Source organism: Rhamphochromis longiceps, linkage group LG20, assembly GCF_057381845.1.
Source record: "Rhamphochromis longiceps isolate RC_006_pf linkage group LG20, R_longiceps_female_GT1.1, whole genome shotgun sequence".
In the NCBI taxonomy this organism is placed as follows: Eukaryota; Metazoa; Chordata; class Actinopteri; order Cichliformes; family Cichlidae; genus Rhamphochromis; species Rhamphochromis longiceps.
This window is the reverse complement of record NC_140576.1, coordinates 33349591-33374775: the sequence shown is the minus strand read 5'-3', so window position 1 is coordinate 33374775 and position 25185 is coordinate 33349591. Positions and strand designations below refer to the sequence as shown.

General features: G+C 40.2%; 1 protein-coding gene across 3 annotated transcripts; it reads right to left on the bottom strand.

The window, feature by feature from the left end:
• Positions 1–1160: 1160 nt before the first annotated feature.
• mical1 (microtubule associated monooxygenase, calponin and LIM domain containing 1) lies at positions 1161–24285 on the bottom strand. 3 transcript variants are annotated; one of them, XM_085393920.1, is made up of 25 exons: positions 24136–24285; positions 23543–23632; positions 20167–20474; positions 19101–19308; positions 18548–18655; positions 18274–18369; positions 17924–18079; positions 17120–17220; positions 16593–16850; positions 15508–15623; positions 14713–14839; positions 14322–14400; positions 14009–14156; positions 13701–13891; positions 12534–12640; positions 12153–12215; positions 11803–12034; positions 11071–11132; positions 6544–7357; positions 6347–6456; positions 6149–6262; positions 5307–5400; positions 4182–4275; positions 3842–3915; positions 1161–2548 (listed from the first exon to the last, which is right to left on the bottom strand). In XM_085393920.1, the coding sequence occupies exons 3-25, from the start codon at positions 20422–20424 to the stop codon at positions 2355–2357; spliced, it is 3804 nt and encodes a 1267-aa protein (XP_085250046.1). In that variant the 5' UTR covers positions 20425–20474; positions 23543–23632; positions 24136–24285; the 3' UTR covers positions 1161–2354. The 3 variants fall into 3 exon arrangements, with proteins under 3 accessions (XP_085250046.1, XP_085250044.1, XP_085250045.1); XM_085393918.1 differs by having other exon boundaries at positions 6347–7357; XM_085393919.1 differs by lacking the exon at positions 23543–23632 and having other exon boundaries at positions 6347–7357.
• Positions 24286–25185: the final 900 nt, after the last annotated feature.

Genomic DNA, 25185 nt, shown 5'->3' with positions numbered 1-25185 from the left:
AGTCATATAAGCAGATACATCTTAAAAAGATCCAGCAAATGTTACCAGGATTTGAATCCAAACAAGCATGAGTAAAGTGTTTTGCAAGTTATTTTAATCATTGCTTAATATATTAAGTGCTTACATAACCTTAGATTAAATACAAGTGAGTGCTTGCAGAAAACTAGCGACCCGTGTGTGACATTTGCACTCAAATTTACAGAAAGCAATTATTTGCTTTATGTAACTACTCCAAAAAAAGATGTTTCTTTGTGAAAAGTATTACATAATGCATATTGTTAACATGATCTTCACTGTAAAAAATGTGGGCAGTATACCTGTAATGATGATGATGAGCTGCAATTATTCACTTTTATGTATCAATTCAAAACATCTGACATTGTGTTCATCCTCCGCACTTCCTCCGTGAGATCACAAGGTCTGATAAATATTCCGTTAGCAAACAAACGCGCACTTGTTAATTAACTCAGTAACAACCTTCATTTATATCTGACTTGATGTTGCCCATAAACACTTTTTTAAGGAAAGAAGACCTTAAAATGTACTTGTTAGACATGAATGTGACGCTGCAAAGCTGGTTGTTGCTCACACTGACTAAGGTTTCCCTGCACTTCCAAGTTCTTCTGATAGTTTAGGTGATTATATTTATTTATTCGTTTCAATAAAATTACGATTTGGGACTTTCGCTGCATTTTATTTTACTGACTTGTGGACCTTAATAGGAAGGAGCGTCTTCACTACTTAAATCTTAATCAAGGCCAAGTATGCACCCTAGAGCAGCGGTCCCCAACCTTTTTTGCACCACGGACCGGTTTGTGCCCAACAATATATTTTCACGGACCGGCCTTCAAGGTTTCGTGGATAAATACAACAAAATAAAACTAGTATCGGTACCGAAAAAAAGAAGATTTATTCATAACACACGTGAAAAGATCCATTCAAACCGAGTTAACGAAAAAACGATAACAAAATAACGCTTAAAAACCAATAAAAACCCTGAAAATCATACATTTCACACCCGAGTCTCACGGCCCGGTACCAAATGACTCCGGTCCGTGGCCCGGGGGTTGGGGACCGCTGCCCTACAGGATAGCAATTAGAATAACAGGCGAGGTCAAGCCTTTATGGCAACACCTTACATAATTATGAGTTAGTATTAGTTATACTGCACAGTGCTTCAGTATAAGACTAAATGCATAAATAAACAAAAACGACAAAGTGCATGTACTTTATTTGATATGCTGTGAATGGCTGTCCAGATAGCACAAAATGGCAGCAGGACAATGACTAAATAAGGCTCCTTTTCACTTATACAAGAAACGGTCTTTGTTTAGATTTTGGCCATTCATCCTGCACAATGACAGGAATACCTACAAATAATAAATATTGGTTTTTATAAATAGATAAATCTGTCCATATTTGCCCCCCCCCCAATTACCCCGAATTAACTACATCCACTAATAAAAGTGCAGCCAACTTTTGAAGACTATCACTGGAAAACTAACTCTGACCCGAAAGGACTGAACAATCAACCCCTGAGATTAACTATCCAATGTGCTTGCAGGACAGGACACGGTGAACAGCTGTAAGTGCTACAAAACATCAACATCGACAAAAAGAAATGAAAAACAAAGTTTGAATATTTGTAATGTTTAAATGTCACTTAGTTTTTCTTTTTTTTCTTTACAATCCCATCACATTTATGTAATACAAATACTAAAGATAGAATTAGGATATCATGTGTTTGTGTACAGTAGCACTCCCCATGATGAAACAAGTAAAATCAACATGAACATCTATTTTCAAAAACACCAGCTGTCCTGTATTATCAGCCTAGAACTATCTCTAAAGAGACAAAGTCAGGTACAGCAGCTTTCCAGCCACTGTGATTTCATACTGCTCTATCTTGGCTCAGTGCTAAAGTCACATATCTGACAGTAAATCAGGCCAAGTCCCAGGCTGGTCACTGATCATCATTTGTGTGATAGATGTTCAATAGTTCAGTATACACTAAAGATAATTTTTCCTATGCGGCTATGTTGCTATGACCCCAATATGGCAGGCAGACTTTAGCTGCACAGACTCTGGGCATGTCAACTGAAAGACTCAGATCTCCAGGCTTATGTCTCCCTCTAGGGGGTGGATTGCAACTGACACTCTCTGAGCCTCCGGGCTCACAAGCCTGAACTAAATCCTATCCCCTGACTGAGTGCTTGTGGTGTGTTACTTTCCATAACGAAGCTCGATCATCTTTGGCTTTTCAAATGTACATTTCAGGTTTCAAGTCTGAAAGCAGCGAGTCTCACACACAGAAGATGTGAAATAATCACCAGCGCGGGACATGCAGGTTCACCCTACGCCCAGTGAACCTGAGATCCTCCCTTTGATTGCCGTTTGGCCTCCATGATGCAGAAAGCTTCTTGCTCCTCGCTTATTTCCTTCTGCCTCTTCTCGTCCAGAAACGATACCAGAGAGTCCCTCATGTCCACCACTTCGATCATCTCCTGAAGGATTCGCTCTTCTTCTGCCTGCTGCTCTGATGTCTTATCTGGAAAACGAAAACATATGCACACACCCAATTCTAATTAATAACAGACACAAACATCAAGTCTAAGCTGAATAGTGGTTCTTGCAAGTAAACTCTCGTCCTCTCACTAATTAGGGGGAAAAAATGGATAATTGGTACTGTACCCCTCCCTTCCCAACATCTGCTGACTATGATGCAAAAACCTTTCTGAGTAGAAAGGCTGCCAGACTTGCCAGGAATGTATTTTTATTTTTCCATAGAAGCAAAAGGCCCCTTAGTGAGTCATTTCAAACTTTCAAACAGTTAGATTGCCAAGGCCAAGGTTTGTACTTTTTTATAGTCCCTTCAGTTATTCCTCTCCTGTCCATACTTGCCATGAGGAGAAAACATTTCCAACTAAATATCTATTCATTGCCCTCTTTCAGTGGAAGAACACATTCCATACATTTCACCTAAATCTAATTAAAGCTTAAGCAGACTGGAAATTATCTACTTGATATGTCTGACTCGAAATGCTGAGCCCATTATTGCACTGTTGAAAGTGCTTCAAAGGCAATCTGTGGCCTGTTTGGGCCAAACCGGGGACTCTTTGACCTTTGTTTGATGTTTTCTGGAAATAAAGGCTAATATGAACTTCCTGCTCAGTGCACCAGTCTGTGTTAATTAATTGTAATATATTTAAAAATTCTCATCAGGTAATAGATGATGATTATGGGACTGCATTTTGGCATGTGCATCCCTGTTTTTTTGCTCTTTAAATGGACTGTTTACCTCCATGCAACCAAAACCTGACTAAATGTGATTAGACTAAAAACAGAAGCCGAATGCTTCTGGTGCCAGAAGTCTTATCTCTTGCCAAAAGATTCTGCATATTCATATATTCTTATATTCAGTTATTTGTTTGCAGAAAATGGTCAAAATTTGTTTTACTGCACAATACACTACCTGGAAACCCCAGGGGAAACATTATGAACGGGCGTAAGTAACTAGTTTAGTGGCATTAATGCTGGAAGAAATTATGGTCAATAAATAATCATATGATATGTAATTTAGTAAAAGAAAAAACATGGTCCAGTAGTGTATAGTGTCCTACAAAATGCAGGACATTGCTATATGCAGAACTGAGTTAATGGGACAACAACAAACGTGGCAAAGACAAAGAAAGCATTGATGTGCTCATTAGTAGGACAAACATGCACTGCAGTACGGGCCTTGCTCGGCCTGGTGCCTGTTTAGAAGTTAGGCTCCTCCCTTTAACTACATCAAAGACACTTTTAGTTACAAGTCTTTCTGTGTGCACACCAAAGTACACACCATTTATCTCCATGTATTTCCTGAGCTCCAGCTCCAACATGCTCTGCTTGTCTTCGAGTTCCAGCTGTCGAGACCTGCAAGAGAAACAAGCATCAGCTGAGTCCTGTCAGTAGTAACGCTGTATGTTATCATGAGGACCGACAACAAACGACATTTCACTGTAAAAAAAAAGACTGGCTTTTAGCATTGTGAGGTCAGCCAGTCACCGCAGTGTTTTGATGTGAGATCTGCTCCGTCTACCATGTCACTTGTATACAGATGCTCTGTTGTATTACTTGTATGACTAGACAAACTTTTACTCCATGAAATAAAGAATGAGCCAGTGAGGCTGCAGACTTACGCCACCATGAGTTCAGACTCCTCGGAAACCAATGCATTCTTTTCATGAACGAGCTGGATCCACTGTTCGATCATATCAGGAGAACCGCTGCGTTCTGCAAGGAAAAAATGGTGCATATTTTCTTTAAGAAAACAGGAAGATGTGCTTTTTTTGGGTGGGGTGGGTTCTCAATAAAGTGGTGAGGAGGAACCAGATTTATTTGCAGCATCTGACACAGCACCCATGTGAGTGTTTGTCTACAAGCCCACACGCTAACTTGTATAAGGATTCCAAGAGGCTGTAATAAAAAGAATTCAGCTGACCTACAAATTTAGGGCTAGATTTACTAAACAGACCAAAATAGCATAGGAATGCAATCCCCAAATAGCGCTCATACGTGTGGTTTACAAAAGTTTCACGGCTTTCTAAACAGAGATGCAGTCAGTTCATTTTTATATCAAGGGCAGATAATCAGACCTGCTGGTTTGTTTAGTGTTAAATATCGCCGTAGTTTGAAGTAAATGGTGTGTTGCAAATCTCAGTAATCTCAGTTTGTGCACTTGGTTCGTATAAAATACTGCTAAAAAGTCGATTGAAAATACAGATTCTAGCTGTTCAACAGTCCTGGGTCTTCTATCTCATATTTTTGTGTCATCATGTGCCGAATGTTTTCAGCTGGTGAGAGCTCTAGACTGCAGGCAGACCAGTTCAGCACCTGGACTCTTCTACTACAAAGCTATGTTGTTGTAAAAGCTGTCGTAAAAGCTCACAACAGCACATTCTCATGCTAAAGCATGCAACATGCATAGACAACTTTCAGTACTGATGCCGTCTTTCCGGATGTGCGAGCTGCTAATTCCATAGAGAACATACCATTAGAGAGGCATGCTTTTAAAGTGAAAGCTGCTAACAAACTGGATGTTTGACTCTCCTCTTTAGTCCAGAGGACACACATCATTCCCACAAACAATTTCAAATTTATCGATCTTCCTCAACTATGAATCTTTATTTATGTGGAAGCATACACTTTTAGAATGACTTTATACTTCCAAAATAAGCTTTTTTTCCATCGCAAATGTCCAGAGATATAGAACAATACACCCCAAGTTCTTTAAATATGTATAAAAAAAGAAGATCTGATCTTACCAGCCTCTCCTCGCAGTGTCCGCTCCAGAGTCACACCTTTGTCCTCCAGGTCTTTGTAGGTCACCTCAATCTCCTCCAGTCTTCTCTGGATAGACTGTGAAACACAAAATCAAAAAGTACATCTTGACAAATATTTTAATGAAATTGCTTTAATTTCTTGAAATAGGCTTTGGTGACAAATCTGAATTCCATATAGGGCAGATATATAAAAAAAAAAAAAAACATGCAATTGAGCCAATTCTTGTAAAATGGATATGGATGAGTTACACTCAAGGGTTCACCCAGCTTCGTGGCATTGCTCGATGGGGTGTGAAGACAGATGATTGACAAGTACACTCCCTCTCCTGCATACTCTAATAACTGTGCAAACACTGAGGCGCACCTGATTGGATGAATGCCTCTGAAGCAGATGAATGGGCTGTCTGCTTCTGAATTTTAAACGTAAACCAACACGGTGACTCATCTGCAAACTTTCTTTAATATTAAGAACAATTTTCTGCAAAAATTTGTTTCTCTTAACATTTTAGGTGGGATTAACAGCTGATTACAGGCTGATGAATTTGTCTCCACTATAGATTGCCAACTGCTAGCTGTGTTGTGATTTGCATGTGTTTGCATTTACTGGATTTCAATTTTATGCAAACTGTATGACTGGCTGCAGCAAAAATGACTAGTAAGCATGGATTCACATAACTTTACAGATGATAAAAACATATCTTAGAAATGACATAAATTACAATATTGTATAATAATAATAATAATATATAATTATGTGCATATTCATTGCTCCACTAAGTGAAGTTGTAGAAAAACGGACCAGGAATGAGTTTTAGATCACTCACCTGAGCTTTGCGGAATCGCTGTAATTCACTCATCCTGGCTTGCCGCTCCAACGTCTTCATCTTCTTAAACTCCAGCTTCTCTGCCTCCACGGGGTCTGATGGCACACTCTGAAACTAGAGGTAAAGTAATAGTACAGTTAGTGCAAAATATCCTCCCCCTGAAAAACTGAAACAAATGAACTCTACCGATATCCTTACTTGGTCATCAAACAAGTCAATGTCTTGTTCATCATCGTCCTCATCATCATCGTCCTCATCTCCTTCGACGCCCTCTTCTGAGGTGTGGTGGACATGTCTGAATGTTGTTTCTGTGGGAAAAAGTAAGCGTAAGTGTTGCAATAAGCCTGGATGACTCCAAATTGAGCTAAAACCAAAGAGATGAGTTGCCAGCTTACCCACTCTCCCCGGCTGATTAACGTGGACACTCAGCCGGGTGTCTCTGCTGATCCTTGGTGAAGAGAGATTCCACGGAGAAAACTTTGATCGCACTCTGGCCTGCCCACTTGGCATCTCTTTTCTTCTGAAGCAGCGTCGATTCCTCTTCTCCCGCATTTGCCCAGCAGTGCTCCCACTCCAGTAGCCCTCCTCTTCTTGCCCATCCAGGCCCTCTGTTTTAGGAGGCCCTGCATTAGCTGAGGAAGAGGAGCAGGAGGAGGATCCGCCATGGGTTTCTGAATCCGAGTCTGCGCTGAAGCTGTGAAGATTCACCAGCTGGGTTTTTTCCTCAGCGGTCAACTGAAGCTTCCGCAGTGACTGTTTAGGACGGGAGTCTGGTCTTGCTTTAGAGCCCTCCTCTGTGGGAGTCGGAGATGAAGGTTCTTCTGGGACGGTGAGGCTGATGAGGTGAACTGTGCGAGGCTTTGCTACTGGGGGAGAGGGCTGATGGCTGGGAGTAGTCTGCCGAGAGCGACGGGGCTTTGGAACTGGACACGGAGTCATTTTTTTTGTCTCCTCCGCCTCCTTAATGGCTGCTGCTACCTCAGATTTAGGTGGATGGTCTGTGGGAGTTTTTGATACAAGTGGTTCTTGGGAGTCTTCTTTTGACTCATATATGCAGTGGTCCTTTTCTTCAGATGTTTGTGATTGTGTGTGAGTAGGAGGACCACAGTCCAGGGTGTTTTCATACTCCTCATCTGACGGCGATGGAGTATATTCATCACTGGAAACTCCGTTTCCTTCTTCTGTCTCTCTCTGAGTTCCTTTGCTTTCCTAAATTGATAAAAAGCATGAAAAACATGTTTAATTTAAATTAGCCCACAGACTATATACAAATTAGTTAAGTTTATTTAACTATATATTAACAAATTATTTTAGAGATTTGAAATGAAAGAAGATGCAATTGTAGTTTCAATAACTCAGATGTACAGTAGTTTTCGGGTCATAAGCCGCTACTTTTTCCCACACTGTGAACACTGACTGCGGCTAATGCACATTTTGTTTCATGCCGCCAAAAACATTTTGCCTGGTAACAGTAGACCAATCAAAATGATAAGTAGTGTATATATTTTTATCGGTTGTTAAGAGACGTTGTAATGTTGTTTGTGCATTGTTCTGTGAAAAAACCATAAGCAATGTAATTTGTGTGTTACTGATACGTACGTATACTTAAAGGTAGCCGTGTTACAGGCGCTGTTCGAGGAAAAAAAAAGCATTTGCAGTATGTATTTTTGTATGTTACCATAACGTTTATGTTACCATGTTTATGTTACCTTACGGATTAAAAATACTCACGTGTAGCATTTCTGTGTAAATATCTCATATTACAGGTGAAACGCCTTACGGCTTAAAATCCGGTGCGGCCTGTAGTCCAGGATTTACGGTAATTAAAAGGATTAACAAAAATATTGCATCAACTGTTGAGTGACTGCAGCCATTTTTAAATATATATAAATGTATATATTTAATGTGATGTTACATGAAATATTAGGACTGTCTTTAGTTCAATTGTGTGCATGCCCCCCTAGTTGTATCTTGCGAGACAGGAAAATGAAATGAAAGAAATGTACGTGCAGTTTGGTTGAGATTAGGCATTTCCATTGGCTATTATAGAATAATCCACTTCTTTAGTAATGTAGTCCACTCCACTTTTCTGCATCTGGCTGAATGTGAGCAGGCAGTATTGTACTGTATGCTTCAGATTTCCTCCTGCTGCTTCTGTCATCTGTCACTCTGTCATTTATCATTAATAAATGCTAGTGACTCAGAGCTTTTAGAAGCCATCCATGCATGGATCACACTGCCTACACAGTTTTACTTTGGATTATGAGCAATTTATGATGTCTCCATACTTTTTTTCTTCCCATCACACTGGCACAGGTTAACCTACCCTTCAGCTGTCCAAACAATGCTATTCAGGAGCTGGTCTGGCTTTTCAGGTGATTTTATCACCACTTTGCAGCTTGTGATGAACACTGCTTTTTCTCTCATGACTAAATCCCCATGATCCTAAAATCATACAGCCCTATGGTCAATGGACTAGATTTTTTAGCTTTTTATGTTGTTGAAAGTGCTAGTTCATTTGTCCACTCCTAACATTCCCGCTATCTCTTTGATGCTTTGTTTTGATTTGCAAATTAAGGATAGGCCGCTTCTTTTGCATGGAGAGTACCTTTGAACTCATGTTGTGGGTTTACAGCCGTTGCCTCAAAATCCAAATACTACACTTGGAATATCTTATAACTGTCCACAAAACAGCTTCTGAGTGAATGATACAATTAGGTTTGGCCTCTTGGAAAAAAACTAAATTAAATCTAAAACACAAGGCTACATATAGGCTGTAATTCTTAAACGCTTCGTCCAATTTGGATGCAAATGACCTTGAATTAAAACTGTGTCTGCACTAAGCTTATCTTCATCACATAGCTAAAAATGAAATGTTAAAAAAAAAAGCCCAAATAAGATTCACCAGCAACTAACAAGTAACCCTTCTTAAAATTTGTATCTACAAGTTCCCTCAGCCCCTCCCTCCTGTTCATTTGTTTGAAACGTACCTCTGTTGTTGAAAAATCAAAGCCATCTACCAGTAAATGAAATCATCTTCCTGCTGTCTTGAATAAACCCTGCTCACCATAATGACTGTCACCATGCGTTCCCCCCTTACCTCTGTTATTGTACACTTTTCTCTTAAACCAGCGGCAGTAACATCTATACTTTAGAAGCCTGCAGCAGACCCCAACAATGTCAATAACTTTTAGTCTAGTGTATTTAAAATCCTAGTCTCTATTAGAATCACTGACACCTCTTTAAACTGGTTTCAATCCTCTCTCTCTCTCTCTGGCCTCACTTCAAATCCCACCCATTTCTAAATACTTCTAGTGTTCCTCAGGGATTTGTCCTAGGGCCTCGTCTATTTATCTCCCTCATCTTGGCCATATCTTCCATAAATTCAATATCAATTTCCAGGTTATGCTGATGACACCAGCTCTATCTGTCCACCAAATACTCCTTTGCTGTCCCACCCACATCCATCTGTGTTAGCTTCTAGGAAAATCCAGTTCTCCCCCAACTTTCTCAAACTGAACAGTGATGAAACTGATGTTCTCCTCATTCGCACCAACACCACCATTGACACCTCCTCAGTTTCTCTCTCTCCCATTCCCAGATTAAGAGTCTGTGTGTCATCCTTGACAGCACACTTTCCTTCCAAGCTCACATCAGTAGCGTCACTCCATCCTCATGACATTGATTGGCTCCATCCATCTTTCACACCGAACGGTATTCCTGTCCTAATTCACACCTTGGCTATATCTCTCACTGATTACTCCGAGTCCTGTCTCTTTGGTCTTCCTCTTATTGTTTATAGGATATTGTTGTTATCATCCTTGAACTGATCCGTAACTCTGCTGCTTGCATCATCACCAGAATTCAGTCCGTTGGTCACATCACACCTGTCCTTCAGCAGCGCTCAAGTTAAATATTGCACTAATTTCAATATTCTGTTCCTCAGTTTTAATGCCATTCTTAACCGTTCTTCACAGTACCTCTATGAGCCTCTGCACATCAACAAACCCATTCGCACTCTTACGGCTTACGGCCATACCACCCTGAGCACGCCCGATCTCGTCTGATCTCGGAAGCTAAGCATTTTTTTTTTTTTTTACCTCTGATTTCTCGGATGGGAGAATACCAGGTGCTGTAAGCTTTGGAGTGGCTGTAGCTCAGGAGGTAGAGCAGGTTAGCTGCTGATCGGAAGGTTGGTGGTTCGATCCCTGGCTCCCCCAGTTTGCATGCCAGATATCCTTGGGCAAGATACTAACCCCGACTTGCTCTCTGATACATCCATCAGAGTATGAATGCTTATGAATGATAGTTAGAAAGCACTCACCGTATGGATAATAGTGCTTGTGTGAATGGGTGTGTGCGGCGTGTTGTATAGTGCTTTGAGTACTCCAGGAGAGTAGAAAAGCGCTATATAAGAACCAGTCCATTACCATTCACTCTCAAGTCTTTTTCTTCTATCCATCTCACTGTGGCATCCATCCACGTGACTACCATGGGATCTAGAGCCTTCAGCTGCTCTGGCCGACCCATGGCTTCCCTCCCACCAGAGATCCATAACATAGACTCTCCCTCTGCTTTCAAATCCTGTCTCAAAATGCACCTCTATAAATTGGCATACTCATTATGATTACCTTCCACCTGTCATACAAATCTGTGTTTCTAATGATTTTATGTATTGTAAACTTGTTTTGTTGTTATCATGATTACTGGGCTCTAACTGTATGTTTGGAAACAAATATTCTCATTAGATGTTTCTCCGCAATCAAGCGAGTCCTGCTGACACAGAACCCGTCAGCCAGAAAGATGATGCAACTGAAGATTGTGTAACAAGAGCATAATGAATAAGAGGACTCAACATGGTGTCTGGAGTCATCAGCAGCAAGCAACAGCATGGTTTACATCAGTTCTCTTCAGTGACCCACCTCACAAGATGTTGCAGGCCCATTTGCCAGCTCTTCAGAGTGTAGCTCACAGTAAAATTTCCCTGTGGAGAAATCAGAGATAAAAAAAAATGTTAAAAAAACAAAACAAGAAAAGTTGAAATTTAGAGACAAGTGAACGCTAAAGAGGGAAACCCCTGCTGCTTTCTTAAATTATTCATCTCCTTTTAGTCTGAGTACAGACCCCTTTGAAAAGGGTCTCAGCGCAAATGATTAATTATACATATAAATAATTAAGCGGTGATTCACTTATAGGAGCAAAATCTGATCTTGGCTTTGAGAGAACAATCACAGTACTGATGCAAGAGCTGTTGAAAACATAGATATAAGCACTTTATACACAATAATACAGCATCAAGCAGTTTCACGGAGGAGTGCTAGATAGGCAAAAAGACAACAAAAGCGAAGGAGTTAGACCAGATATGGACGAAAGCTGCCTCTTTGACAGTAATCACCAGCAAATACTCGAAGCTTCAGTCAGCGTGGGGCGGATATCTAATATTTGATTCTATAACAGCTTTGAGAGAAAAAAAAACAACACTTTATAATGATAGTTGCTGTAGCGTTACTCTAGAGTGAAGAATAAGACGTTAATCTGTGGTTTTAGCTAAGATGGTATATACACCTATAGGTAGAGCGACAGATATGGATATAGTTGAAAACTTGAGTATAGTCAAAATATAGAAATATATAAATTCCGCAACTAGGAGTCACCTGTATCTTGGTCAAAGGTGTATCCTCCTAGCCTAAGTGTGATGTTGCATCGAGCGCAGGTGAAGCAGGTCCGATGGAAGAACTTTCCCTCAGCACTGATTCGCTCCAGCAGATAAACCCTTTCACCACAGAAGTAACACTCCTCACTGTTTGTCATCAGCGCAGGAGTATCCGGCTCAGGAGCCACCTCGGCGACAGGATCGAGCTCAGAGGAGACGGGAGATGCTAATGTCTGAGGAAAAAGGTCAGACAGCAGACTGAGATTTAACAACAGAGCACGATGGTTTTTAAAGATCAGTATCATGCAGAAAGCTTGCATAGTCCAGCACGAGTTGTTGAATCACACTCACACTGTCCTCATCTCCCATTCTTGTCGCTGTTCCAGTGGCTTGTTTGTTAGCTGCCAGCTTTTCCTGCAGAGAAAATAAAATAAACTACCACATGACCTGATTTTGTTGAGGATATCGAGAACAGTTGCAAAACAAACATGATTAAACAATTATCAAGGAGTAGAACAGCAAAAGCCACTTCCTCTGAATTAACATCTAACATCTTGTCATCACAAACAGGAATCCCAGACAAAGCAGACATGTGAGTCACCAACAGCTCGAGAACACAGACCGAAGGCCCCGGAGTGAACTCCAGCCAACAAGCTAGTGTGTTTGAAAATATCTTTATCAAAGATTCCTCCGTGCTGTGTAAACAGTGAACTCAAGGCTCAGTGGGCGTACCTTACGTCTTTGCAGAGAGTTGTGCTTCAGCTTGCTCAGGAAAAAGACAGCTGACTGTGTCCGGGAGAAAGACAGAGACTTGGACGATGGCTGGAAGCCTGTGGGCTCTGTTGCCAACAGAAAATGCAAAATGTCAAAGAGGGACACACAGCAAAATCATCTTAAATTAGACTAGAATGCTAATATAAAGACACCTGAATGTGAGTGTTGGCCTACTTGCAGCTCTTCAATACAGCTGCCCAGTATATTCTTAGGGCACCGTTTTAAAAATTGTCTCTATCAGAAATATGACAAATCAGTCTTAGTTGAATTTTCAGTGGCGTCACATCAAGCAGCAGTTGGATTTAACTTGTCAATCTACATAAAAAAAACTCTTCAGCTGCAGTTCTGACTATCACCCCCACTCTTTCATCATTCAGATAAGGTTACCCAAGACTGACAGCTCCCTGCTGTCTGCACATCAGTCAGCGGAGCACAAGCACAGCATCACAGAGTATATCACACCCACCTCAGCTCATTCAGTACCTCCAAAGGCTGAGCTCACATCTACGCTGAATAAGTCCACATACTGAAAAAAGAAACTACGTATACCTCTACAAAAAGCCAGGGGAAACCCTTCCTTCAGCGCAAGAAAAGCAGAACCCCTTCTAGAGGCGCTGCTCACATCAGACCCCCGATAAGTCAGCTCTACACGATGACTGATCTGTCTGCTGCTGGGCTGGCTCAAGTGCAGGAGAGCAGCACAACCAGTAGAGGCTGGCTCTGAGCACAGCACTAGCCACTTAAGCCAAATGAATTCTGGGTAATATGCTTCTTAAAGGGGTAGCACTGATTTGAACGTTTCTTGAACATTTTTCAGTGGGAGGACACCTGAACCTTTTAAGGTGATTCTAATGCTGCGCTGTGTCTAGGCAACAGAGTTATGTAAGACTGATATTGCTGTCACTAATAGCTACTAATATATACTACATATATATATATAAATATATTTATAAAATATAAGCTTATATTTAAAGAGACGTTCGATGGACTGTGGAATTTTGCAAATGCACTGATTAAATTTGACTTTCTTAATATTTGCATAGATGATAAATGTCATAGTTTTGTATGTGTGTGTGTGTGTGTATGAATGTGGGTTGATTGATTTCTTTATTCTAAAACTTTCACCTTTTTTTGGTAAAGCGAAACCGCTTTGGATCTGGGTGAGGTAAAGAACCATGGTCAACTTGTCTATGTGATCAGTGTTAGCCAGGCTGTTGGGAGACATGACAGGGGGGATGCCCAGCTCCTTCTCCAGGATACTGAAGGCCAGTTGGTTGTTGTGAACACAATTAGACTCATCCAGGGAGGACATATCACTTGGAAGGAATGAGAAAACAGCAAAGACGGTTTGTTACATTGATTAGATAATGATTGATTGATTAGAAAATCAAAGCACTCTTGTACTGCCGAACAAAAACTAAGCAGGAACTCACATGAGGTCAGGTCTGAAGTGGTGGATCAGAGCACACAGAGCCAAACCGGACCTCCAGGACCGTGTAAAGTCTTTTACATTCACATTTTTATAACCAGCAGTGTGTTTCTGACACCATTTCAATAGCTCCTCAGAACCGCCAGCTGAATCTGGGACAGCAATAAACCAGACAATAAATCAGAGAAACCTCTAATAGCTTTTGCAGTTGCATATTTCATGCCAATGCTAATCGCAATCGTGTTTCCCGGTTCATTTAGCAAGACCAGGAAAGAATAACCAGAATAACCAGAATAACCGCTAAAGGAGTCGCTGACCTTGACGCATGTGAAGTGAACTCTCCTTTTGTTTCTTGAACGACGGATGAGTTTTTTCAACATCGTACAGGTGCTGCACCTAAGTTGAGTGACCGGTACATACAAAGAAGATGGAGTCAATAAATCAACGTTTAACCTGTTTAGTTCACATAGATCTATTTGTTTAACACAGCAGATGCATTGACTAGAAGCCGAGGTCTGATAAACTGCTCTCATCAATTTTCACGTTTCATTTCTTAACACAGCTTTGCTTTGAAGAGCACTTGAAGAAGGTACTAGACTGTTTTCTGCCTCCCTAAATGAACTTTAGGATGAAGGCTTTAAGAAATCTTTATTTCTTAAAAGCTTTATTTCAATCTCTGTTGACTAAATAAAAGATAACACCACTAACCTGATGGGTCTGGATGGAGGACAAGTTAACTCTTTGGTACCGTGTTCTGGGGTCGATGCTGTAAGCAGCATACTTTTTGCTGGTGTTCTCTGGTGTTGTTTGGGACAGGAGCTGGTAGAGGCTTTCACTGCATATTTGTAAAGACAAATAAAACCAAAAACAATCAACAACTGTAGTATATTGCAAGTAAGGGATAATTACTGGTTAACTGCCTCTGACATTGTCCATTTTTAGCTGATCTGCAGGTACACACCCTTATTTTTTTAACACTTTGTTGCCAAAGGATGGTATTTTATGAGGAAATAAGCTAAAAGTTCCTTTATTATGTAATTCAAGTTTTAAAATCCACACGAACATTTATCACTAAAAGCCTAATTGTTTTATTCTGGTCACATCAAGGACTCCTGCTGAAATAATAATAATGCTTATGCAATCAGAACAACTATCCATCACGCTGATTATGTCAGGATGGGTAGTGTTGCTGAGGATGAGACCCACAGGCAGGCTGACAAATTCTAGTGCGACATTTCTCTACTTTATTCAGTAGTTTTCAGTCAATGTGATGTATTCCTTTAAAAGTTTAACGTAATTTCCCTGTGACAAAAATTACATTAATATTAGAACTGTAGTCTTTGCTGTAAGGAAACAAAAAGTAAAGCTTTCTTTTAATAAACATTCAGTGTAAGAACTGAAGTAAACAAGCTGGCAGCAACTGCATTAGCAAATCTAATCTCAAGATGTGAGATCATGAAATAAAACCGTGTGCAGATTATTAGCTGTATAAAATGTACTTACCGCTCAGCCAGGACTTTGAGATGTGGGACCCCATTACCCCAGCTCCTGACCATCCATGCTGCATCGAAAGCAGCAAAGAACCCACGAGCGATGCCTGTACCCAGAGGCCAGAAAGGCTGCAGAGAACACGCACTTAATGTCACTTTGTAACAAAAAATGTCACTTTATCAATTAATTAATAGTAAATGGAGTATGCCGTGTCATCAACCACAGAAATATGTTAACCGTAAAAGCCTGTGTGGTGTAAAATGAAACATCCTGTCAACCTTATTTTGAGAAAACTTCATGCAGAGGCTTATCTAGTCAGGCAGACGCAGGGTGAGTAGACACGTTAGACTGTGCTTCCTGCAAAAACATCAGCTTGCTAAAGCACTAAAAATGACGGTGCTAATTTTTAGTGTCAGAGTCAGCGCACTCACGCACCATTATAATCGTTATATGGTCAACACTGTTGTTAAAATTGTGGGGCAAGTATGTGTAAAAATAATTGCTTCATGCTCATCTAAACACATAGTTTCATGCATTTCTTTCCCCACGCTAGGTATAAAAAAAAAAAAAACTAATTTCCTCAAGGATTGATAAAGTAGTCTGTTTCTAAATCAGACCCTGATGATGTCAGTGAGACTGGATATCACTAATATGAGGACATCTCTGGCCACAACCCCAAAAATCTGCTGTTTAAAATTTTGTGAAGGGCATCCAATTAAAAAGTTGGCTCAAACAAAGGGCGGCCTTAAAGGAAGAGGAGCTAAAACTACTTGTTTTAAATCGTGAATGATGCAAAACTTCTCTTGTAAAATCCCAAAATTCAAATAACTGTTGTGAAAATGAGCTTAATAAGATGCTTTTATTGATGTGTTAATTCACCAATTTGGTTCTTTGATTCTTTGATGTCTCCAATTGCCTTGCAATTTTCTGCAAGTTAACTAGAGGTTACTTTTATTTATTTTAGTTCCAGTGTTTCATTAACTGTATGGCATTAGGAAGCAGCATAATATAATTCAATACAATATTCTGTCCCACAGTTATCTAGCATTGTTAAGGATACGAATTAAGGGAAAAGACCCCAAATTGCTGCTCCCTACCTCCACTAGGCAGTCTCCAACAAGACCAATTAACAACTTCTTCCCTCTCCTCTCCTTGACCAGCGAGGCATTCTCAGCACGGTGCATGCAGGTGAAGTCGAACATCGCCACATCCCGCTGGCCGGCGTGATTCTGAGCAAACTGGAGGTCAGGCAGTCGGCCGCCAGTGGAGAAGTCGGCAGCATCACACGCATAGTTGCACAAAGCCTCGTAATCCACATTTGCAGGGGCCAGCAGCTGTTCTGCATCATTATGATCCTGCAGATATAGAGGGAGAAGTGTATCGGATGACTTCTGGCACCTTCACTTACACAGATGACATGTCTTACACTTGGTTTGCCGCATTAGCTGAGGGGCCAGGCAGCAGAGAAAGAAGAGATGACTGACAGTTTTTAGTGTCGCTACATTGAAGCAGCAGCAGGGCTGTGTCATCTACGTGGTTTGTTTCTTTTTCTTTACTGGCCAGAGATAGAGCTCGTGCCAATAAGAATCACACTTTTCCTCAGTAATAGATGTGTTATTCTCACCTGTTTAATGACCCCTTTCTTTAACAAGCTCTTCTTTTTGGCAGTCATGACAAAGTAGTGGGTGTCGTCTTTGTAGTAGACAATATTCTCCAAATCAATACCTGGAACGGAGAATGGAGAGAGAAAGTATGGAGGAGAGGTTGAATGAGGTAAGCTGAAAGCAAAAGCATTTCTGCAGTTTCTCTCAGTGCCATATTTCTCTCAATAGAATGTTTGCTATTCTCTTTTGGTTTAACCACTTTGAAAATGTGAGAGCTTATTGGCCTACACAGGGAAAGTCAGTGTGGATTGATTAGACAGTCATTCAAAGGGGTGTGAGCACAGCAAACACAGTTCAGTTCCTCTAAAGCGTTTCACTGATATGAAAGTGCAGTAGATATAAATTAGCTCAGAGGATTCAGGCAGGTTAACCAATAGTTAACAATCTGACAGGAAATTAGATGAGGTTCGAAACGCAGATTAACAGCACTGCTGTTTGTTTCACACTTCACGCTGAACCCGAAGCAGCAGTGTGAACATTTATTTCATGCCTTGAGGCTTGCATTCAGCAAGGCGCGACAAAGGAAAAATTAAATGAAAATAAAAGCACTCATGTTGTTATTAAAAATATTCTGGTTCAGTGACTCAGCTTAGTGAACGCTGCGGAGTAAAACAAGTTAATCCGAAGCCAGCGATTTTCTCTTTTCTTGCTTTAATTTTTAAACATTATACTATAAATAAGAGCAGACAGCTGCTTCACTGCAAATTAAGATGTCCTCCTCTTTTTTTGCCAAACATCACTGCAGATGTCACAGGGATGCCTACCAGTCTCATTGAGTAGCTCTTGGAAAAACTTCTGGTTATAGATGCGGGCTACACCACTGATCTCCTCTACTTGGGTCTCAGCAGCTGTGTGTCTGTTGATGAAATTGGCCGTGATGCCGATCGCCAGTTTTCCTCGCAGCTCTTTGTGCTTGAACCCTGAGAGTTTGGGTAAGAAGAAAAACAGGAAACTTAGCTGATGAAATGCTACATTTTGAAAAAGACTGCTGGGGTAAATTTGGATTGTGCGTAATAACTATGTGTATCAACTAGGCCTTGTGAAATTGCTTAGTAGCCCTTGTTGCATCAGTGGGAAATGAAAGTATTCAAGCATGCATAAGTATTTGTCTCACCATCAGGGACAAACCTGCCTCCCCCAGCAGAGATGAAGACATCAAACTGGAAGGCTGCGGCAGGATGAGACCGGGGCTGCAGTTTTGCCATCCAACCTGTCAGAAACACATCAAACTTTTATGTTCTGCACCTCAGCGGATTTCATCACAAGTTTACTGCTTTACATGTTGGTGGTCTATGAATATTTCCAGTTTTGAGAAACAACAACAACAGTGGATAAAGCAAGCAAACTTAATAGGGAGGATGATGAGGATGGTTGTTAAACACACATACCATTTTCTCCTGAGGGCTCAATCAAACCCTGGAACTCCACTCCAGTGTGCACCTCTACCCCGAGGAGGAGTGCCACCTTCAATAGAATCAACTGCAGCTGACGGATGCCTAAAAATATATGTGGGTGTCATGAGAAATGTGTGTGTAGCATAACCAAAATGCTACAAATACTATCAGTCGTGCACAGATTAAAAATGGTTGCTAATATTGCAATTCTCTCTTTAAAAACTCTTCTGTTAAGGAAATTCAGTAATGTGATGTCTGAAATTTGCTCGTGCTGACCTACCAGAACTTAAAGGTAATAAAGCCATAAAACATGAATGACAGAAAAATACAGAAATTGTGAATCTGAGAGCCCATTTTGTTTGATTAGCAACGATTAAGTGAAAAAAACAACTACACGGTTGAAATTTGAGATTGTATCATGTAATACTAAAAGTATGGGAGCCCCATAAACAATGATAATGCAGTGAGTTTATTTAATTCATTTCAGACTGGCTCAAAACGGTTTTATATATAGACTCTCACTCCAATAACTGACTGAGGCACTCACTGATGTGATCCAGAGAGCCAGAGCAGAATTTGCCATAGAACTTTTTGGCTCCGAGCTCGCGGAGGTCATAGATGGTGTAGGGCCACAGATGGAGAACATTGTTTCTGGAGAATGTCTCCCGCTTCTCCAGCAACACCACCTGAGCCCCCAGCAGGGACAGTTCAATGGCCACTCTCAGGCCACATGGACCAGCACCCAGCACGAGGCACTAGGAGAGAGGAAATCAGCAAACCCTCAGCATGGACGCGATAATAAAACATTTTTAAAGCAAAAGGTGAGGACAAACGAGAACGATTTTAAGCTGCTCTTGAAGGACAATTAGTATAAAGCCATTTGATGACTGTGAGAGTGTCATGAATTATATATAAAGGGCAAACATTTAACAAGAAATTAAAGGGAAGAGATGCAAAAAACCCACAGAGTCACAGCCCACAATCAAATATGACATCTGAATTGAAAATAAATTGTAGTTTGATGGCTGCAGTTATCGATCCGCAAGTGCAGCAAAGGTTCTTGGAAAGGAAAAAGCACTTATAGATAATCTGTATGATCTTTTTAACAACTTTTTTTGTTATAGTTTTAGGCATAGAATGTTTTCTATAAAAGTAAGGAAACACCATTATTATCACAGGTTGATACATTTATGTTCTGACTAAAATAAATGCATCAAAAAAGCATTCAATGAAGATTAAAATACACAAAGTTGAGAAAGATAAATGTCATAAAATGCCAGAAAGTCTTCGTGGACAGCAGTACTCATGGCCTAACCTAATCGATTAATGATCCACATGTTGCAAACGCTCTTGCAAATTTAACCTACTCGAGTCGAATTTTAACTTTCTATAATGAGCCACGACATAAATGGATAAACTTCCTCTACTAATGAAGATTCTGTGACACGATCCAATCTCTGGAAAAGCTACGAGACGTGATTTAACTCTTTTAATGTAGCTGCGATTAAAGAGGAATCTCTATCATGCAAGTAGTAGAACCACAATCTCAACTTCTTACATCAAAATCTTTTAACTTTTGAAAATGACAATAAATGACCTTTAGTTGTCTGTACCTTGTTTTTAGTGCAGACCTTTCCTTGCTGATAATCTTCATGAGAAGCTCTTTTATCAAGCTTGGTCCACAAAGCTTTGGCCTTCCAGTAGTTCAGTCTTTCTTTTAACTTTGCGTAGAAGCTCCCGAAATCCTCCGGATCGATCTCCAGCTGCCTGCAGAGCTGAGTGAAATGGTGCTTTACATCCTTACAGGTCTGGGCTTGGACAAAGAGGTCAAACGTAGCATGTGAAGGGTTGACAGGACCTTGGCTCGCCATAGCTGAGGATGTCAAGAAGACCAGTTCCTTTTGGTCACTGGGTTGGGTAGCTGTGAAAGAAGAAATTATATCGTGACATCATCTTTTCCTACCTGGAAGTAACACCTCCTCGGGATAGGTTCATGTAAATGATCAAACGTTTTCCCACTGTTTACAGCCTTTGTTGCTGTAATGTTTAGAGGTGGTCCAGTTATGTAAAACTCCTACATGCCTTGTTGTGGGAATTTCCCTCCTCGTGTGCGCTTAATTATAGTCCAGATGTTTGAACACTGATGGCTTTATGTCACCTGGTTGGCTGAGTCATTACTAACGTCCTCCATGGGGCCCCTGTGGCTCTCTCTATCTTTCTTTTTACAACCAAACAGCCCGCCCACAGCTGATGTGTCATTCTCACATGCAGTCTCAGGAAATTTACTTGCTTGTAAGAAAGAGGACACAGTGTAATAGAAACATGTGGCTAAAACACATGTTTTATATGCTTACTTTTCAGTAAACAAAAGGGGTGAAAATTAATATGTAATGTTATACTCAGCTAATCTGTTGATTCTTTTGCTATTAATTGATGACGGGTAGTTAAAAACACATGGTGGGCAGGGCCTACTCCGAAGATCTTGCTTTGTCTGCCTAACAGTTCAAAGTCCAAAGATATTTTATAATATGATCAAATAAAGTATGGGAAAAGGAAAGGCAGTAGACAACAAACTCACATTAACAATCTGGCATTTCAAGCACGGTTTCCTGTGTTTGGTCTGCTGGTAATTCTTTTGTCCTAACCCTGGCAAAACCAAGTTATATACAACTATTTCTTTTTAGGACAGACATGCTTCAGTGATGTCATATGGTTCAAAGAAAAGTGACCAACAAGAGAAGATGAAACATAAATCGAATATAAGAGAACGATAATGGCCTAGATTTTGACTTCTGAAGAATCTTAGCAATTGAAGAAATATGCCCGTGGATCTTTTTTCAACCTTACATCTCTGGTTGCAAGTCACGCACAGCGTTGCGTGAATATGGGCCTGTGAGGGGAGGACCTAACTAAGAACACGGAAACCACATTTCTGTACTATATTACTGCAGATGTAACAGTGAGTACAAAGAGTACAGCTATAGGTTTTCAACACCATCTGACCCTAGTGTCTATCAGATGAAGCCTCTACGATGTGTGTAGAACAAAAGAATGTTAAAAGGAACAGTAAACTCCTAAACAATGCATGTCTCATTGTGGGAAATATTTGGTTTAAAATAGGAGCTATGAGCTCATATATTCTCGGTCAACATTTACCCAATGTTGGCAAAGATTGTTGACTAACCTAAAATTAGTGGCACTCCTAGCAACATGCTAATCTTTTAAGTCAACAGCATCCTTAAGCAACAAATACAATGTTTGAAAGGTGAATTCTGAAAATTTACCACAAGTTAACGCTTTCCTAACAGCAAGCTGAAGAAAATGCAGATGACACCAAAAGTGTGAGGCTGACATTTCCTGTAACTATCACTGTATCATTTACTGGTATTTACACTTCTCTTCTGTAAAGTTGTCAGCTCTTGCCCTCCACCTGAGACAAAGTCTTTCATTATAGAGAGTACACCTGCATGCTTTGCATGACTGCCCCCGTATGCGTGTGAACACAACTGCATTTTAGCTTTTCCTAAGGCCAACATTCCCGTCCTCACATTTTACTACAGTTTCCTGAAAATGGGCATCAAAACGAGGCAGCTTTTGCGTCCATATGACAAGATGCTAAAAAATTTTAAATAAATCACTCCTCTTATTCTGTTTATTGACTTAATGCTTGTTACTGTGCAGGACAGTTTTCAGTCACTAAAGAGATATCACAACCTGCCATAAACACAAAGATAAACAGTTGTGTTGGTGTGTTAGATAAACCTCCATGGAGATGCAAAACACTAGCTTCAGCGAAAAAGGCACAATGCAAATGAAAAAAACAAAAACAGCTCTTGTTCAACTAAAATATCTAACGGTATATTTTTACTTTAATACTCGAATGTTTAACTTGTTACATAGTTTAGAAATATTTATTATTTTTACCCTTTTTGCATTTTATGTAGATTTTAACTTTATTTTCTATTTTCTATGATTTATTAAACCTTAGTACTTTATGTAATATTTTGGCGGCTTTAACGCAGGAATTTTCCAATTACACCTTATATCATCTTATCTTATTTTATTATATACAGCTATCGACCATATATGTGTATATAATACCCTGTGTGTTTCACTCTCTGTGTATTTACACACCAGTCAGTGTTTAATCATTAGTTGTAGTTAATCTCTGGCTCTTTTTCTCAGCGTGTCTTTTTTCCTGTCTCCCTGCCCTCACCGCCAACCGGTCGTAGCAGATGGCCGCCCCTCCCTGAGCCTGGTTCTGTTGAAGGTTTCTACCTTTATAAAAGGAGACATTCCTTTCCCACTGTAATCAAGTGCTTATACAATATTAAGTTCCTTGAGTTGAGTGTTGTTGTAATTTGGCGCTATATAAATATAACTGAATTGAACTGACAAGAATACACAGCTACAGGCTATATATAGCAGACACATATGACTTGGTGATTATTTGTCTCCAAGCAGGCTATGAAGTGAACCACTCCTCCCATTAAAAACAGAACATTTAAGAAGAGTGAGGTACTCTTTGAAGACAAAATAAACTGTCAAATCTAAAAACTTAAAATAGCTCACACGGCCGACTTGATACTTTGATCTAATTCTCAGGGAGGCTGCTGTTTTTATAATCTGTTGTCATGTTCTTTTTTTTCCCTTCTTAAACATGTAAAACTGCACAGCTGAAACCACAAGCCCACAGACATATTTCCTTTTTGTAAGTGTTGCAATGTTAAAAAAGAAAATATTCTCACACTAAAATACAAGTTTAAGAATGGCCACGCGAAAAGAAGTGTCATCTGTGACAAAGGTAAGACAACACACAACCACCACCATCATCATCTGACTTCTGTTAAGCAATTCTAGGCAAGAAGCAAGTCTTCTCAGGAATGTTGTTGCTGACAGCATGATCAGACAGAAAATAACAGGACTGAAAGGTAATTTGACCTAATTTCACTCACTGCCAGTGGATTGGATTCGAGTGGATTGACCCACCTTATTTAACGTGTAAGCTCTGTGCACTTTGTTTGGCAGCAACGCTGTGTTTTATCAGACTCGTGGATGGATCATATTCTCTTGTCCAGCCTGGCAGGTTTACAGAAGGACATAAAAGAAGAGAAAGAGAAAGGAGAATGAGTGACGCGAAGAAGACGTGAGAGGAAACAGAGAGATTATTTCCTGGACACGTATCTAGACTTTGTGCTGGCATTTTTTTTTAATACTTATGATCTCACAATCATAGGAAACTGTTAAATGAGCAGGCGTGGCACTGATCGCGTTCTGCTATGCCAAAGCAGGATGCAGTCCCAACATGTTACTGTATGCAAGCAACCAGATTGCAAACTGCACCCTGAAACAGGAGCTGACTTAAGTTCAGAGAAAATATATCTTATAGAGCTGCATCATAAAAACTAAATGATTTAATTGGGTGTTTTATGATGGAAGAGAATTTTAAAAGATACGCTTCAGACAGCAGCACGTAATGACCTACACAATCAATCAATAAACTTGAAAACTTATAGAAAAAGTACCCGCCTCAGAGATCGAGAGGGGGGAAAATACAGGCACAATATACAACATTACATTACCAGCTCTGAGGTCGACCTAGAAGCGGGTTTCCTTGAAACTGTGTCCATGCTGTCGCTCCCATTTTTTCGTTTTTTTTTTCTCCTTTGGTTACAGGTAAGGACGTGGACTGCCTCACCTGCACCTCGCGCCCGCACTACACTAGTGGAGCCTCTTCCGGGACATTCTGTAAAGCTACACACAGCGCGAGCCCCACGTGACGAGCTGTGAGGCGATGCACGCGGACGACACGTTCTGTGATCACAGCTCAGTATTCATGTTAATACTGCCATAATAATAATAATAACAACAATAATAATAATAATCCAATTATACTTGTGAAACATGTCATCAGTGGGTTTTACACGTTAAGAAAATGCATAGAGCAACCATATCGTGAAACAATGTTTAATGTCAAAGAAGAACTTGGACTCAATTTATTTAACTTGAATATTTCCAACTTTCTACTCCTACTTTATTCTCTTTTACAAGGGAAAAGAAACAAATAAAAGGACACTTGAAAATACATTAATTACAACTTCTACCATTACTTCATAATGGCACGGATAATGTAGGCTACATAGTCCCCCATATATAAAATACTCGAAAGATCTTGGCGACTGCGACAGGAATCCGTATGCATACGGAATAAATATGCATTTTCATTCCGTATGTATACGGGAGCAGGCGAAATAAGCTTCTTGTGCTATATCTATCAAATTATTTTACTTAATTATTTGACTCTATCTGTTAGCCCTACATCTGACTGGCGACCTGTCCATGGTGCACTGTGACTTGTTTGGTATTTAGTATGACCACCTTTATTGATTAACTCTCCTGAACTCTCTCAGGCAAGCTGTCTTGTAGTTTCTTTAAGTAGTCATTAGGAATAATTCTCTTGGCTTCTTGAAGGACATTCAAAGCTCATAAATAGATGTTTTGTTGTCTATCAAGATGACCCCCTAGTACTTCAGTAGTGTTGAGGTCTGAGCCCTTTGGAGGCCAATCAAAGGCTGATAATCTTCCATTATTTGTTGTTGAATCCAGGTTTGGGATCATTTTCCAGCTGAAAC

Excerpts from the sequence above, each read along its gene's own strand:
- mical1 (XM_085393918.1), bottom strand. The coding sequence starts at position 20,424 with ATGGCGAGCCAAGGTCCTGTCAACCCTTCACATGCTACGTTTGACCTC. Across the intron at positions 19,309-20,166 it reads AGGTCTGCACTAAAAACAAG|TGCCTCGTGCTGGGTGCTGG; the intron begins GTACAGACAACT and ends CCTCTCTCCTAG. Across the intron at positions 7,358-11,070 it reads GGCCTGCAACATCTTGTGAG|GAAAGCAAAGGAACTCAGAG; the intron begins GTGGGTCACTGA and ends TTATCAATTTAG.